At 41.1% G+C, this 13,623-nt stretch overlaps 1 protein-coding gene across 1 annotated transcript in view; it reads left to right on the top strand.

Annotated features, from left to right (window-relative positions):
• The window catches only part of TMEFF2 (transmembrane protein with EGF like and two follistatin like domains 2), a 127,722-nt gene that overhangs the window by 68,352 nt on the left and 45,747 nt on the right, over positions 1 to 13,623 (top strand). The window contains exon 5 of the mRNA XM_030488933.1: positions 5,583 to 5,679. Within this exon, the coding sequence (XP_030344793.1) occupies positions 5,583 to 5,679 (97 nt within the window). The remainder of the gene's footprint in view (positions 1 to 5,582; positions 5,680 to 13,623) is intronic.

Genomic DNA, 13,623 nt, shown 5'->3' with positions numbered 1-13,623 from the left:
GTGTAAAGTGAGAGGCACTCAGCTTTGCATGGGCCCATGCTTCTCCTCACAACAGTAGCACCTTGTCTGTGGGGCTGCCAGAGCTGGTCCGTGCTGGGCCCTATGCTAAGGTAATTGCAACCGAAAAAATCGGGGCTATGGGGAAAGCCAAAAGAGAATGAGAAAGAAATCATGACAGGAGGCAAGACAGGAGGTAAAAAAAACAAGAGATGGAGCTAGAGAAAGCAGCAGCGCTTAATTGTAATGTGAAACAGTTTTTATAGTAGTTATTTACTGAACTCAGGGCACTTCCCAGACACTGTTTTCTTGCATTTATTAAACTGTATCCAGGGCAGAATCAGAGCCTTCAGCACAAGGTGCTGGAAGCTCAGCACAGGGTCTTGCACGAGAGTGAGCTGTTACAGAAGTGTAATTAGTATTTTAAAATTATACAATTTATCATTTCTGGTATTTATGTATTTATTACACTCACGAGCTTTTTTTCTACAGCCCTAAAGCTTAGACATACCTCCCAAAAGAAATATACGTAGAAGCTGAGATCCTTATACATTGAGACATGTATACATAAAAACTGAGATCCTTATACATTGAGATACTTATATGATATATAAAATCACCGGCTGTGATTTTAAGGAAAAATATAACCTGAGAGTCACAGTAGAAATACGGAAAACACTACAAATTGAGTCTGACTGGCATCAAAGCAATGCCAGGCTGTATCTATATGGTCTTTAGCAAGAAGATAAGAGCACATTTTATCAGCAATCTGAGCTGGCCGGATAAAGCTAGTTCCTCCCCAAAAGCCCTGCTAGGTATTTGCATCACACTGAAGTCATCATGTTAACCTTTTCCATTACTTGGCGGAGAATGACAACGTAGAGGTACCCAAGATGGGACCTGAAGCAATATAAACTCTAGGAAAGGTGGTCTGTTTTCCTGGGCAGCCAGCTCAGGTATGGCACAACCCTGGCGATGCTTAAATAACCTGCCCATCGATAGCAGAGAGGTGGTTTCAAGGGCTGGCCCTTGTGGTATGGAGAAACAGATCAAAGGCCCATTGGCGTGAAGGAGAATATTTCAGGTCTCCTTAAGAAGTTCCGAGTCAGGTCCTGAGCTGGGTAGAGACACTGTTTCCTTGTGTGATAAGTAATTTCCCCAGCGTGTTTGTGCGTGTGAGAGAGAACAAATTTGTATTTATTGAGATGGAGCCATGCAGCAGGAGTAAAGCAGAACAAAGCATGTCAGAGTTTGGATTTATCACCAATACGGTAGGCCATTTTCTTTTCATTTTGACCATAATGCTGTTGTAAGCCTCTGCCAGGCTTCGAGAGCAGAGTCATTCATGAGTTGACCTCTTGCTTCACACCCTTCATTTTTCTCACTTTGTAGGTTTTGACTGAGCTAATGCTTCCAGGAAAAAAAAGACTTATTGATTAGAGATAAGTCACTTGCAGCATCTGGGCTTTTATTGGTCGAGTTTGTGAGTTGCTTTAGCCATTTGGTAGAGGTGCAGGTAGTGTTTGTTCTAACACATTTAGTAAATTCTCTTGGTTTCTCTGCCCTGGTTTCTCAGAGCTTTATCACTTCCTCCACTTGCCTTGTCACCTGCCCAGAGCACTCCTGTTGGGACTGAAGCATGTGGTGAGATCACTTCAGCTGCTCTGAAGAGCATTCTTTTCCTTCTCCTCATTTTAAATTGCACATTGTCTTTCATTCCAAAATACAAAAATGGCCATCAACCCTCATCTTTGTTATTACCTAGATTTTACAGCTAAAACAAGTGTTAGGATGAGCTAGAGCAAGCTTTGTTCTTCTTTCAACAATAGCAAAGATGTCCCACCATGAGGAGTCAAGTCAAATTGTGTCTACATCAGGAGGACAGTTTAGGACTTCTGGTTTTCTTCTGATATTGCAGGAGATAAGCACAGAGTCAGACCAATTTACTGATTATACTTTCAGTCTGTTTTTTCATCTGTGGAAACAAAGAAAATGTCTCGAAAATGGTTTTGTTCCAGTGGGACTTGCAAGCAATACAGATTCTTGAAATCACGACTATTTGATCTGAGTGCAGTGAGGAGGCCAGAAAAGGACCAAATGATTAAAACAGGAGCTGTTGTGGTTACCACAGTCCACTGACTCTGTAAATTGTGTATGGTGTCTTCCCAGCTGAAGAATTTATATTGCTTAGGAGATCGAGGTAGTCTCTGAAGTGACTTTCAGATAATGTTAGTGACCTTCTAACCCATGTTAGCACATTTCCTTGAACTCTGGAAGTTGCTAATCTTGCTAATACAAATAGAAACTTGCAGTTTAACATCTCTCAGTTGCGAGTAATAAGTGGTGGGCTTCAGCGATTAGCTTCCTTGGAGCCCTACTATGTTCCTACAGGGTCTTGGTGTTAAACCTGAACAGTTGCTAGTAAGATAACTACATAATGTGCATGAGAAAAAAACCCATAATCATACTCCTTTTATTTTTAGAAGAGGAATCCAGAAACTAGATTATTTTTGCTAACATTTTTCTTCTTAGTTGGGATATGAAAATAAGTGCAAATCAGCAAGTGCAGCAAGGAGAATAAAAAAAGGAAAAAGTCACCTTAGAAAATGAGCATTCACTAGACCTCAAGCTAAAAACCAGCAGGTAATGTTGGGAAAATAACTCTAAGATGTCTGGATTTGTCAAAGCACTTATGTGCACAGCATGGAGAAAATAAGTCCTGTGTGTCAGTCCTGGGTGTGGGTGCATATGCCAGCGTGTATGTTTGTGTAGGGAGAGAAAAAACACCTCAAGGAAATGTAAAGATAATATTATCTGTGGTTATTATCTGAAAACAGAGAGGGAGAGAGATAAACAGCTGTCTTTTTTAATCAAGACTGCTGCATGCTTGGACATTTAATGACAATGTGCACATTGACTATGGGTCACTGGATGCAGAGCTTCTTCAGAAAAATATGAAGGAGTGACCTATTATTTTCTAGTAGAAATTATGAAATGAATTGTGCCTTAGTATGGTTGGTCTTATCTAAATCAGTTACTTCAACATGCTCAACCTTTCAAATGCTTTCCTTTAATGATGGAAGTAGCTATTTTACTTGGCTTGTGATGTGGAACCGTGTAAAACCCTGATCAAACCACACCTGCTGAAACATTATAGGGAGGAAAAAATAGGGCATATGCTTTTAATTAAAAGGAAATGCAAGGGAAGTGATTTGCAGAATAACGAAATAAAGAAATTATAGCTCTTTTCCATATATTCTCACCCTCCTGAAGTGGAGAGATTGTCATATTCCGGGTAGGTGAGGAATGCTTGGCTGTTGTAAGAAGTCTTCTGCCCATAGGTCCCATTGTCCTTTGCATATAGTCATTCGTTACATGTTGTGCTGATATCCTAACCACTGGAAACCCCCTGCCAAGACTGGCTGTCAAAGTTATCTCCTCAGTAAAAAGATTTCTATATTTAAAATGTAAATGAAAGTTACTGAAAAACACAGGCCCGGATGCAGCTGCAGAGGAGTGGGGAGGAGCTGTATAGCAGCAGGAGCCTCACAGTGCTGTTGGGTTGGGATCACACAGGCAGTACGTAGAGATGGTGATGGTGTGAGGGCATGACACTTGGACGCCTTGTCCACCCTCATACACCTTCACCTCTTATAAAACGTGAGCCTAAAGTGTTCCTCAGTCGTTTAAAGAAACACCAAAAACACAGCTCAGAGCCTCCTTGCAAAGCCTGACAATGCAGTAGAACAAAAATCCAGAATGTTTTCTGAATTTCCCCTTTGGTTTTTCGGACATGAATTTTGTGGATATAAAGGTGAGCAAAAAGGTGTGCAAAAAGGTGTACAAAAAGGTCAAAACCCTCTTTTTTTTTTTTTTTTTTTAAGATAATTAGAATGCTCATCAGAGGTGAATTGTTTTCAATTTAATATAGTTTAAATTCAAGCATGACAAGAAATTGCTGCAGCATAGCACATACCTAAACATACAGGCATCCCTGCCTGTGGCAGGGGGTTGGAACTAGATGATCTTTAAGGTCAAAGATCCTTCCAAGCCATTCTGTGATTCCATACCAACTCTTCCTTTGAAGAAGCCTCAGGAAAAAACTTCTTAAGACAAACTGTCTACCTCAGGTGTTTCTGTAGTCTCTATCACTTTAGTATCTAAGCATATAGCAATCTTTTAATATACTTGTTTCCATATTCATTGTTGGTAGAAAATGGTATTATTCCCATTTTACACAGTAGGAAAAATGACAGAGGTTAAATAACTTGTCCAGGGTAGGAAAACAAGTTTGTTTTGGGACATTCTAGGGATAAAAGCCCTTTCTCCTCCAACAGCTTTGTGAAAGCTTGGGAGTCTTTCCCTTTCCTGAGTACGTAACAAAAGCAGCCTGTTCAAAGTTTTAACAACCTGGTTAACCAGTAACACCGGGGTGAATGGTCCTATGCAGTGGATATGCAACATCAGGCAGGGAGTTTGTCCCAACGATGTCACTGGGGCTACTGACACACTTCTGAGTGTCTGTCAGCTTTGGTAGGTTGGACCCAAATGTGCTATAAGCCTGCACCACAGTGCCGACTCCAAATGAAGGAGGAATGAAAGGATGACACTGCAGAGGCTGTTTATGCAGATAACAACATCAGTCAGAGCCGACTGATACTTAAAGTCTGGGGTGGTTTAAGTATTCTGTAACTGGCAGAAGGATATCGCTAGGTACAGTGTCTTGCTAGAAAGCAGCATCTTTCAAAACATATCAAAAGGTGCTTCTATACTTCAATACAAATGCAGATTATATTTCTTTTGGATCTTTTAACAACCCCTCCTCCTGGTGCCTGCCTTAGTAGGCACCGTTCTATTTTTCAGTTCTCGGCTGTTGATATTTTTTTGCAGTCCCCTACACCCGTATTTCTATTTTCCTCTTAGTCCCTTCATGGTTTTGACTTGAGGGCCAGGTACAAACCTTACACAACTGCAGACATAGGCGTTGACTTTCCTGGGTTTCAGATTTAACCTATGCTGGAGATCATCCCCTCCTCTGGACAGCACTAAATCTTCCCTGTCAGAGATAACTAGTCCTTGGGGCTCATAGCTGTGCTTCTGAAGAGAAAAATGTTTTGCTTTGGAATGGACTAGATTGCACCACACGGCAGGTGATTTCAAAACACTTTCGAGGAAAGCATCCCCTTGGGGTCCATCTCAAGGCCTTCACTGGTAAAGGACATAAGGCAGAGTGTGATGCTATCAGTACACCTCCATTATTTTCCCAGGGAACAAAGCAGTGGGGCTTAATGGTGACAGAACCTTCCCAGGCTGCTTTTTGAAATGATCATTGTTTAAGTGGAAAAGGAAGAGGAAGGGTCTTTCTCCAGTTTCCTTTCTAACTCTATAATATATTAAGGGAATTTATCACAGACCAACATGGAAATCTCTGTGTTGGCCCCACTCAGAAACACTGTCTGTTGGCCAGCCATCAGCTTTGTGAGCAACGCATTAAGCTGACACAGTGAATAGATTTTTCTAGAGAGAAGTGCTTTGCTACAGTGCTGTCTTTACTAATGTATATTTTTCTGCTTTCCATCAAACAGTCAATGAAGGCTCAGGTGAAACCAATCAAAAAGAGACATCGACCTGTGACATTTGCCAGTTTGGGGCAGAGTGTGACGAAGATGCAGAGGATGTTTGGTACAGTAATTTGGTCTATTCTTCTATTTTAATGAACGTTGTATTATTTAAAGGTACTGTGGTTTAGAAAGCATTACAAATATTAGATATTCAATTTTCTGCACCCAGAGATCATCGCCGACTGATTGAGGTGGTTATTACCATGAAAAAATGTATAAACCAGTCTGTTTTATAATTTTGGAACATGAAGTCTAGAAACAGAGTTATCCATTTTGTTGCTGTTATAACTTCTGTTATTCCATCTGGGCTTTTACAGCTTTATACTTTGGTAAAAATAGAATTGGGAAAAATAATTGACCTAAAGCTTTTCCGGTTAAAAAGTATCATTAGTATTATGATCATGTTAATTCATGTATGGCATTAGAAGCGCTGGGAAATCTGTCTCGCTTTTTCCTAGTTGCTGGAGTTGATGACCTAACCCTCAAATGTTTGAAATAATTAGAGTGTACATTTAGACATTTTCTCAATGGAAGCTGGTTTAGTTTTTATTTTATAAAAATGGTTTCAAAAGTATTCAGGGGGGTTTTTTTATTATTATTTTAAACCTTAACCACATAAGCTGAAGGGAACTAATTCTGTCTATTCAGAATATTTATTTATTTTTTTCATTTTGCTAGAAACTATGCAAACATGGAAATTAAGCCAACTTTAAACTAATAATTTCATTGTGATTTTGAAATAGCCACTAGATTAAAAAAGCCGCTGTTCACAGAGGTGTACTTCTAACACTGCCTTAATGCCAAACCTCATATTTCTGTCTAAGGAATTTATAAAAATTTAGAGAGACAACAAAATAATCATGCAAATGTTAGAGCTGTTATCTGAATGATGTGGCTTCTGAAGCTGTGGGGTGGTGGTAGCTAAAGGATGGATACAGAAGCTGGACAGTGAGATGTCAATAAAGCAACGTTGCCCAAACTCTAACTTGGATGGCATGAATGGAGCAGAGAGGAGTCAATGAACGAATGAATGGTGAGCGTGATAATTGTGCCAGTGTTGGGCAGCTGACCTCATCCAGGCAAGGCTTCCATGTACTGTTAGTCAGGCATGAAATTATGAACATTTCTGCTAGTAGGCGAAGAAGCTTAGAAATATGGTCATGGTCATCCATTTGTGCTCATTTTGGTTTAGTCTTGCCAGGATTTTAATAACCTCTGGTTCTAGCATTTAAAAAACACCAAGTAAACAAACCACAGCAGCCTTTCTCTGGCTCCAGTCATCAAAAGAAATTGTGGTGTTGAACAGGAGCAAGATGCATCATGGTTATAGGTTTGCAGTAACGTAATGAGATTTGTGTGGAAGAAATTGCTTAATGTTGACTTTGCTTAAGAAAATTACCGCAGGTGTCAGGTTTTTCATTGTCTCCTTGACCGGTTGTCCTTGATAGTTTTGGTGGTGCAGCGTAGAAACAAAACCGTGGTAAAATTAATATATCAAAATTCACAGTCTAGTGCTCATGTTTTCATAATTAAGTGCACTTCCAGATTGGAAGGCAGAAGAGAGGGGCAAGGAATAAAATTAGCTACAAGATAACATTATTAATCATAAGTACTGAGTAGCAGTGTTTATTTTTTTCCAGAAATAGCTTGGTAAAAAGCCTGATCCAACTTACCCCAATAATGTTCCCACTGCAGCTTTTGCACCATTTAATTCCTCCCCTCTGAAACAACTTGGCTTATACGGAGCAGCATAATGGCTGCAGGAGCTAAAGTTCTCAATCTTTATTGACAGGTGGTCTTCCTGCAGGGGAAGAGGCTTCTCAGGGCAGGAAGCAGGGAAGGGCATTTACTAGGAAGATGCTACTAGACAGACTGTTAAAAGGCAGGAAAGCAGATTTCCAACCAGAAGTACAAAGACCATGTAAAGCCTGTTAGAGGTCTGCTTTGAAGTAAACAACTTCATATGCCATAACAGAGCCCTGATTTCCTGTCCCTGCCCCCTGATTAGTCTTGGATAAACGTCTTTCTAAAAAATGAGCCTTCTGGGTGTTAGCTCTTTGTTATTCTTATTTCTAGAATAAAAGCAGACTATGTATAGAGGTCCTAGATCCCTCTTCCAAATGTACATTAATTGAATTTCCATGTTTGGCACCAGATAGACACATTCCCCCACTCCTCCTGCCAAGATTTGGTGTGCAGGAAATGTCCACAGATGAAGTGGGAAAAGACATTTCAGTTTATTATTTGATCACTATTGCTATGTGGATCAAATTTCAGATGTAAGCAGGGCTCCTCTAGGCATCTCACCTGACTGATGAGGTTTGTGTAATTCAAATGGGGTCAGTGGTTCCTGGTGGCTGCAGCACCTATTGGTACGGGATATCAAGCCCCGCCACTGGCAGCATCCCCTATCAATCAGGACCAGTTCGAGAGTGCAGGGTCAGTGCCTGATCCATTCCAGGTAAAAGGGATGCAAGCTGGAAGCTGAGCCAGACTGCAGAGAGCTGGAGATGCAAGGCTGGCTGTCCGCCTAATATTTCTAGGGTGCCAGAGTAGATCAGAGAAGAGAGCACAGGTGTGATAGCAGATGTAGTTGGGCTGCTGATGATTTAAAGCGACAATTAACATTATTCTGCATTGCCACAGTCTGTTACTTTGCAGTCCCTTGTATCTGGTTTAACCCTTTCTTTTATCTTTCTTCTTTTCTTTTTCTCTGTTATTCATTGCCAGTTGTCACTCAGCTGAATTGTGGTATTGTACTATGTCACCAGGATTTTAAAATCTTTTTATTTGTGTAAAACCATTCTGTTAATGGCTAGACTCCTGGGATTCTGATGGAGGGGGTGGGGAGTTGGCACATAGAAGACTGCTCGAAGGAGAAAGATATGTGTGTGAACGTTTTCTGGAAAGCATGAAGAAAAGGCAGAAAAGAACCCACTGTAATAACAGGTTTTCCACTCCATGGTAAAGCACACATGTATTATTATCCTATGCTGCAGTCTAGTATCGCAAGAGTGAATGCAATTTGGCATTCCATTACTGAATCTCTTTCTCTAGGTTAAAAACAAAGACTGTTCAGTTGAAAGTCTTTAACATCTTGCTACTTTAATACGTGAAAGCTTCTTGTCACTAAGAGGATCCTGTATTACTGGCATTATTCCCACCTTTAATGCATTTTGCACCAGTGGGCTTCATGAATATTTAAAGCAGGGCAGTGGCTATGCTCTTTAGCACGGGATTGCAATCTATTGGTAAATCAGACATTTGGTGTTGCTTACTTTGGGTTTTATTTCTGAGCTGGCTAAAGAATAATTGATTTTTTAAGACAGGGCTACTCAACACCCCGAGAGATATACTTAAAAGGAAATGAAAAATGAAGCGTAACATTCTGAACCATGGTGTGTTTCTAAGATCTTCCAGAAAGCATCTATGAAATACTCACTCACTGTATATAAATAGTACTAACCAAATGGAGTGCCTGCTCATCTGCTGAAGTGGCTTAGTGTCAGTGCATAACCATGTCAGAAACCTGCATTCCAGTATTAATCTCCTCCTTATGGGCCACTGAGGAAATAAGAGCACTCTACGATGGACAAACCATGGTTTGGATAGATACTGGGCAGCTATTTCAGAGGTCCACAATGTGTCCAAGTAAGTAGAAGGAGATAAATAATTGGAAAAACTCTTTTGTTGAGTTTCCTGTTGGAAAACAACAATAGAGAGGACAGGAGTATTTTCTTAAACAAGATTAAAGCCTGCAGACCTCTGACTTGTAGAGTTAATCAAAGTCAAAATGATGAATTGGGGTTAAATATGCATGCCTTTCCTCTGAATTTCAATATCAGCAGGTCAGCCAGCAGCAGTCCCAAAGTGCAGCATTGCCCAGAATAAGATGCAGTTTGCTAGCTGTAAGACAGACACACAGAGATGTATAATGTGCTTGGGAGAGAGTGCTTTCCCTGCAGCCTGACAGCGTCCAAGGAAGTAAGGAGGCCATCTCTGCAGATTGCTCCTCTGCCTTCTCCTTCCTCCCTCCTGGAGGTTGCAGATAGAGAAGAGAGGCAGTGGTATCCCTGGCAGAGGAGGCCTGACCTTGAAATGGGCCACTTGGGGGGTTGAACCCATGATTAAAAGGGGCTTAAATACCCCTGCTGCTTCCTGCAGCTTGCTCCCACACGTCCTAAGGATTCCTCCTTGGCTGAGCAGAGGGTTTTGTGCTCTGCCATAGGCAGCATGCTTGTGGTAGGCAACTTTCCTCCCTCCTCAGAAGCCTGGCCCAGGAGGAGCCTTTTCCATTTCTTCCAAATGGGCAAGGATCCCACCGGGCAGGTTCAGCTCAGGAGAAGATGCTGAAACCATTCTGCGGGCACACTGTGTCCTTGGTGACACAAAGCTGGGAGCTTGGAGGACGGCATCCAGGCCTGAAGAAGGGGCTTGGCACATTCAGTGTCTAGATCAATGGGTGAAGGAAGGAGCATTGGTCTCAGGCGTGCTGTGCAGCTGGGTGGTATTCCCAAGTGAGGTGGCAGCATAATTACAGCAGGTCCCTTGCGTCCTGCTCTTCTTTCCACATGGCTGGGACAATAAACTCCACTTAGCCACAGCAGACACACACACATAAAACGTATTAAGAAGATGAACTGTTTCAGTCCTTTGTTTCATACTTTACTGCTAATCACTGACATATGTAGTTTGGGTAAATGCTCCTATAAGGCTAGTGAAGAGTCTGCAACACACGAGGATGGTGAAACTGCATTCTTATGCAAGTAAGCGGCGCCGTACATGGGAGATATTTGTGTAAATCATGCAGCTGCCATCTGCAGTGACCCCTACAATCAATATTGCTCTAGCAATCAATATTTATCTTTATTATAGTATAGAAAGAAAACATATAAAAGAAACTAATGATTTTGCCAGCTTCTCAATCCACCCAGCAATTAGGTCAGTCAGCTTTGTGTCCCTTGCCCCTTCCATCACTTGCTCTCAACCAGAACATCTGCAAATAAGATTCTGTACTACTATAAAGTACTAAAGGGTAGTTTGAAAGCTTACATACATTACACGGGTCTTGGCTGCTTCATGTTCAGCAGTGTGTATAATAACTATGTGTGACCTACTTGTTCCAGATGCAGAAACAAAGAGCTCCTTTAACATCTGCGATGTCCCGTGCATTATACAGTAGATATATTGCCATTTTCCGCTGCTTTCTGTTTTCTTCACTCATGACTACATGTAACGCTTAAACATACTCATTGGACTTGTGGTGTAAATAAGCTCAGAAATTGAATCAAATAATTAAAAAAAACCCAGTCTTGCGATTTCTGCTTAACTTCAGATCATACCTAAGGCATGAAGTGAAGCTGCTGTTGAGTAAATTTTCGTCTGGTGCTTAGCAGTCATGTCTAATAACAGTCCAAGCAGGGATTTACAGAGGAAAGTAAAGGCACTGCAGCATGCAATCTCTGCAGCTTACACCCTCCCTCTTACACCCGTGTCACTTATATTAGCCCCATCCTCATAACAGGTACCTCCAGTGCTTGCCCAGAAATTAGCTCAGTTCTTGCTCTGTGAACTGTTAATGTATCATTTGGTACATGTTCTATGGTTCAAAGATTTTGGAATAAAAAGAAAGCAGCTGACTTCCAGTGTCACTGTTGAGATGCTGTGTTGAGATATCTGTAGAGATACCATGCAGTGGGTTAACAGTCAGTACTACTGTAAAAAAGTAGCCTAAGCAACTGGAAATTGGTCTAAGAAAGATTTGTAATGAAAGACAAAACATGTTAGAAAACACAATATGACACCTACTTATGTGCTATATTTTAATTATTAAGCCTGCTCTGAGAAGGGGTGGCTTTTGTAGGAGGCTGGTCAGCCAGATCTGCTGCCTGGGAAATGGAAGCTGAATATGGGAACATGAACCTGGCCATATTCCTTCATTTGGGCTGTGGAAGGAAAGGCCACGGGAACTGGCACAAAAGTGGGAAAACTAGCAAAATACAAATTTCTAGCTTGAGTTGCTGTCCACAGCACAAATAAGAACAAAGTTGCAGTGGTTCCAGCTTAGGTGACAGCTTGAGGCTTATTAGCAACCAGTGTCTAGATGTCGTGTAAGAGTCAAAAAATACAGTCCACAGGTGAGCATTTCATGAATGCCACAGCTCCTATCAGGTTTCTCACTCAAAGCTGCTGAGAGATTGTAGGACTCTTTCAGTGGACAATTTCAACTTAAAACTAGCCCAGATGAAAAAGTGGCTTTGTCCCCAACCATAGTCAAAGGAAGATCCCCATTGACTTGTAAAAGACCTTAAATCAAGCCAAAAATATGTGTGTTTTCTCTTTTTCAGCAATGAGTCTGCAGAAGGAACAAGGGAAGGGAAGGGTTTCTCTAAGAAACCCTGGGGTCCAGTCCTCCACCATAGGAGGCAGGAATGAGCACCTTGTTCTTCTAAATTGAATGCACTACTAGTGGCTTGGCTAGAAAGTTAATGCTTGGGAAAATCGTGGCTTTTTTGGACATCTGGTGAAACTTCTTACTCTACATACATTATATTTGGGTTTAGTTAAAAACAGCTTTTTTTCCCAGTCAGGTAAGTTTCACAAAATCGCTTTACCATCCTTGAGCCTTCATCGTGTGCCAAAACAGCCTATTTAATTTCGAAGTGAGGCTGATTCCCAACTCCCTTAGGGTGATGGTTTGGAGAATTTGACCTTTCCATCCACTGAGTCAATGAAATCCTTCAGAGGTTTATGTTCATTTGAGAAAGTTCTGCCTTTCCAGATTCTCAGGATTTATTTTCTTAATAACATTCTTTAAAAAAAAAAAAATGGTTTTAACATAACCCAAGATTGTCTGGAGTTACTTATATTTCATAGTGTTTTATTGCCAATACACTTTGGAACACTCTGGTAAATAATTCAGCCTACACAAAGAAATTGGCAATATTTTCTCTATACATCGAGGAAGTCTGTCATATACACTATATATCACAGCTCTAAACGTTCTCAGATAAATGCAAACCCACATTGTGTTCCTTCTGTACTACTCACCCAAGTAGGTCTTTTAGGGACCCTATACGGCACATCCATCTTATCCAAAACCTAGGATTCCTAATGTTTGGTTTTGTAATAAAACAGACATTTGTTATCTTTTGCAATTACAGCAAAACTCACTCTGTGTCCAGGGGATAATACCCTACACAGTCATAAAGCTTATAGATTTTTTTTCCCTTGTGCTCCTCTTTTCAGATGTTGATCCAAACTTGGGGTTTGGTTTCAGAAGGTGAACTTCCAGCTTATGGAAGTCAGTTAAAGTTGTTCCACTTACTTCAGTGAAACAAAAGTTCTTTCCCTGTATCTTAACCGTGCAGTAACGTCTCAGTAGCCAGTGGAGCCTTTCGCTGACGGAAGGGAGAATAGACTCTGTTGGAATGTAAATGCACAATCGTTCACACAGTGCAAAGGAATAACTTGGAAATTGTGATGATAAAAGCAGAGTTTGGCTTACTGACTGCTTCAATTGCTTCAGAGAAAACACTGATTTGTGAAAAGCCAAAAATAACTCCTGAGATTTTGGGGGTTTTCTTGTCTTATCATGATGCCAAGCTCCTGTAGGAGAAGACACAAATTCTCCTAAAATTTAAGGAGAGGAAGCATTGTAAGACGTGTAGAGCTGTCATTTATCTTCACAAATTAGCCACTTCATCAGTCTGTCAACATTAACGGATTGGGGGGGTGGGGTTAAAGCGGCAATAATCTTAAAAGTGTGGTTCAAATGGCCTGATTTTCCTGTTAGGTTTCCATTACCAAGATGCCTATCCCTAGGTTCAGCATGTGGTGTGTGGATGGGAGGCATGGAGACATAGAAGGATGTCATGGCAGAGAAGGCTGGAAAGATGGACTGGGAAAAGATAGAGGACTGTGGAAGCAGGGAGAAAACCTACAGCTGACTTGCAGTTGGTCCAGTTTGCTGTTTGCTGGGGAGTGGGGAGGATCTGCAGCAGCT

This window comes from Strigops habroptila, chromosome 5 (assembly GCF_004027225.2).
Source record: "Strigops habroptila isolate Jane chromosome 5, bStrHab1.2.pri, whole genome shotgun sequence".
Classification (NCBI taxonomy): Eukaryota; Metazoa; Chordata; class Aves; order Psittaciformes; family Psittacidae; genus Strigops; species Strigops habroptila.
This window is presented reverse-complemented; position numbering and strand designations above follow the sequence as displayed.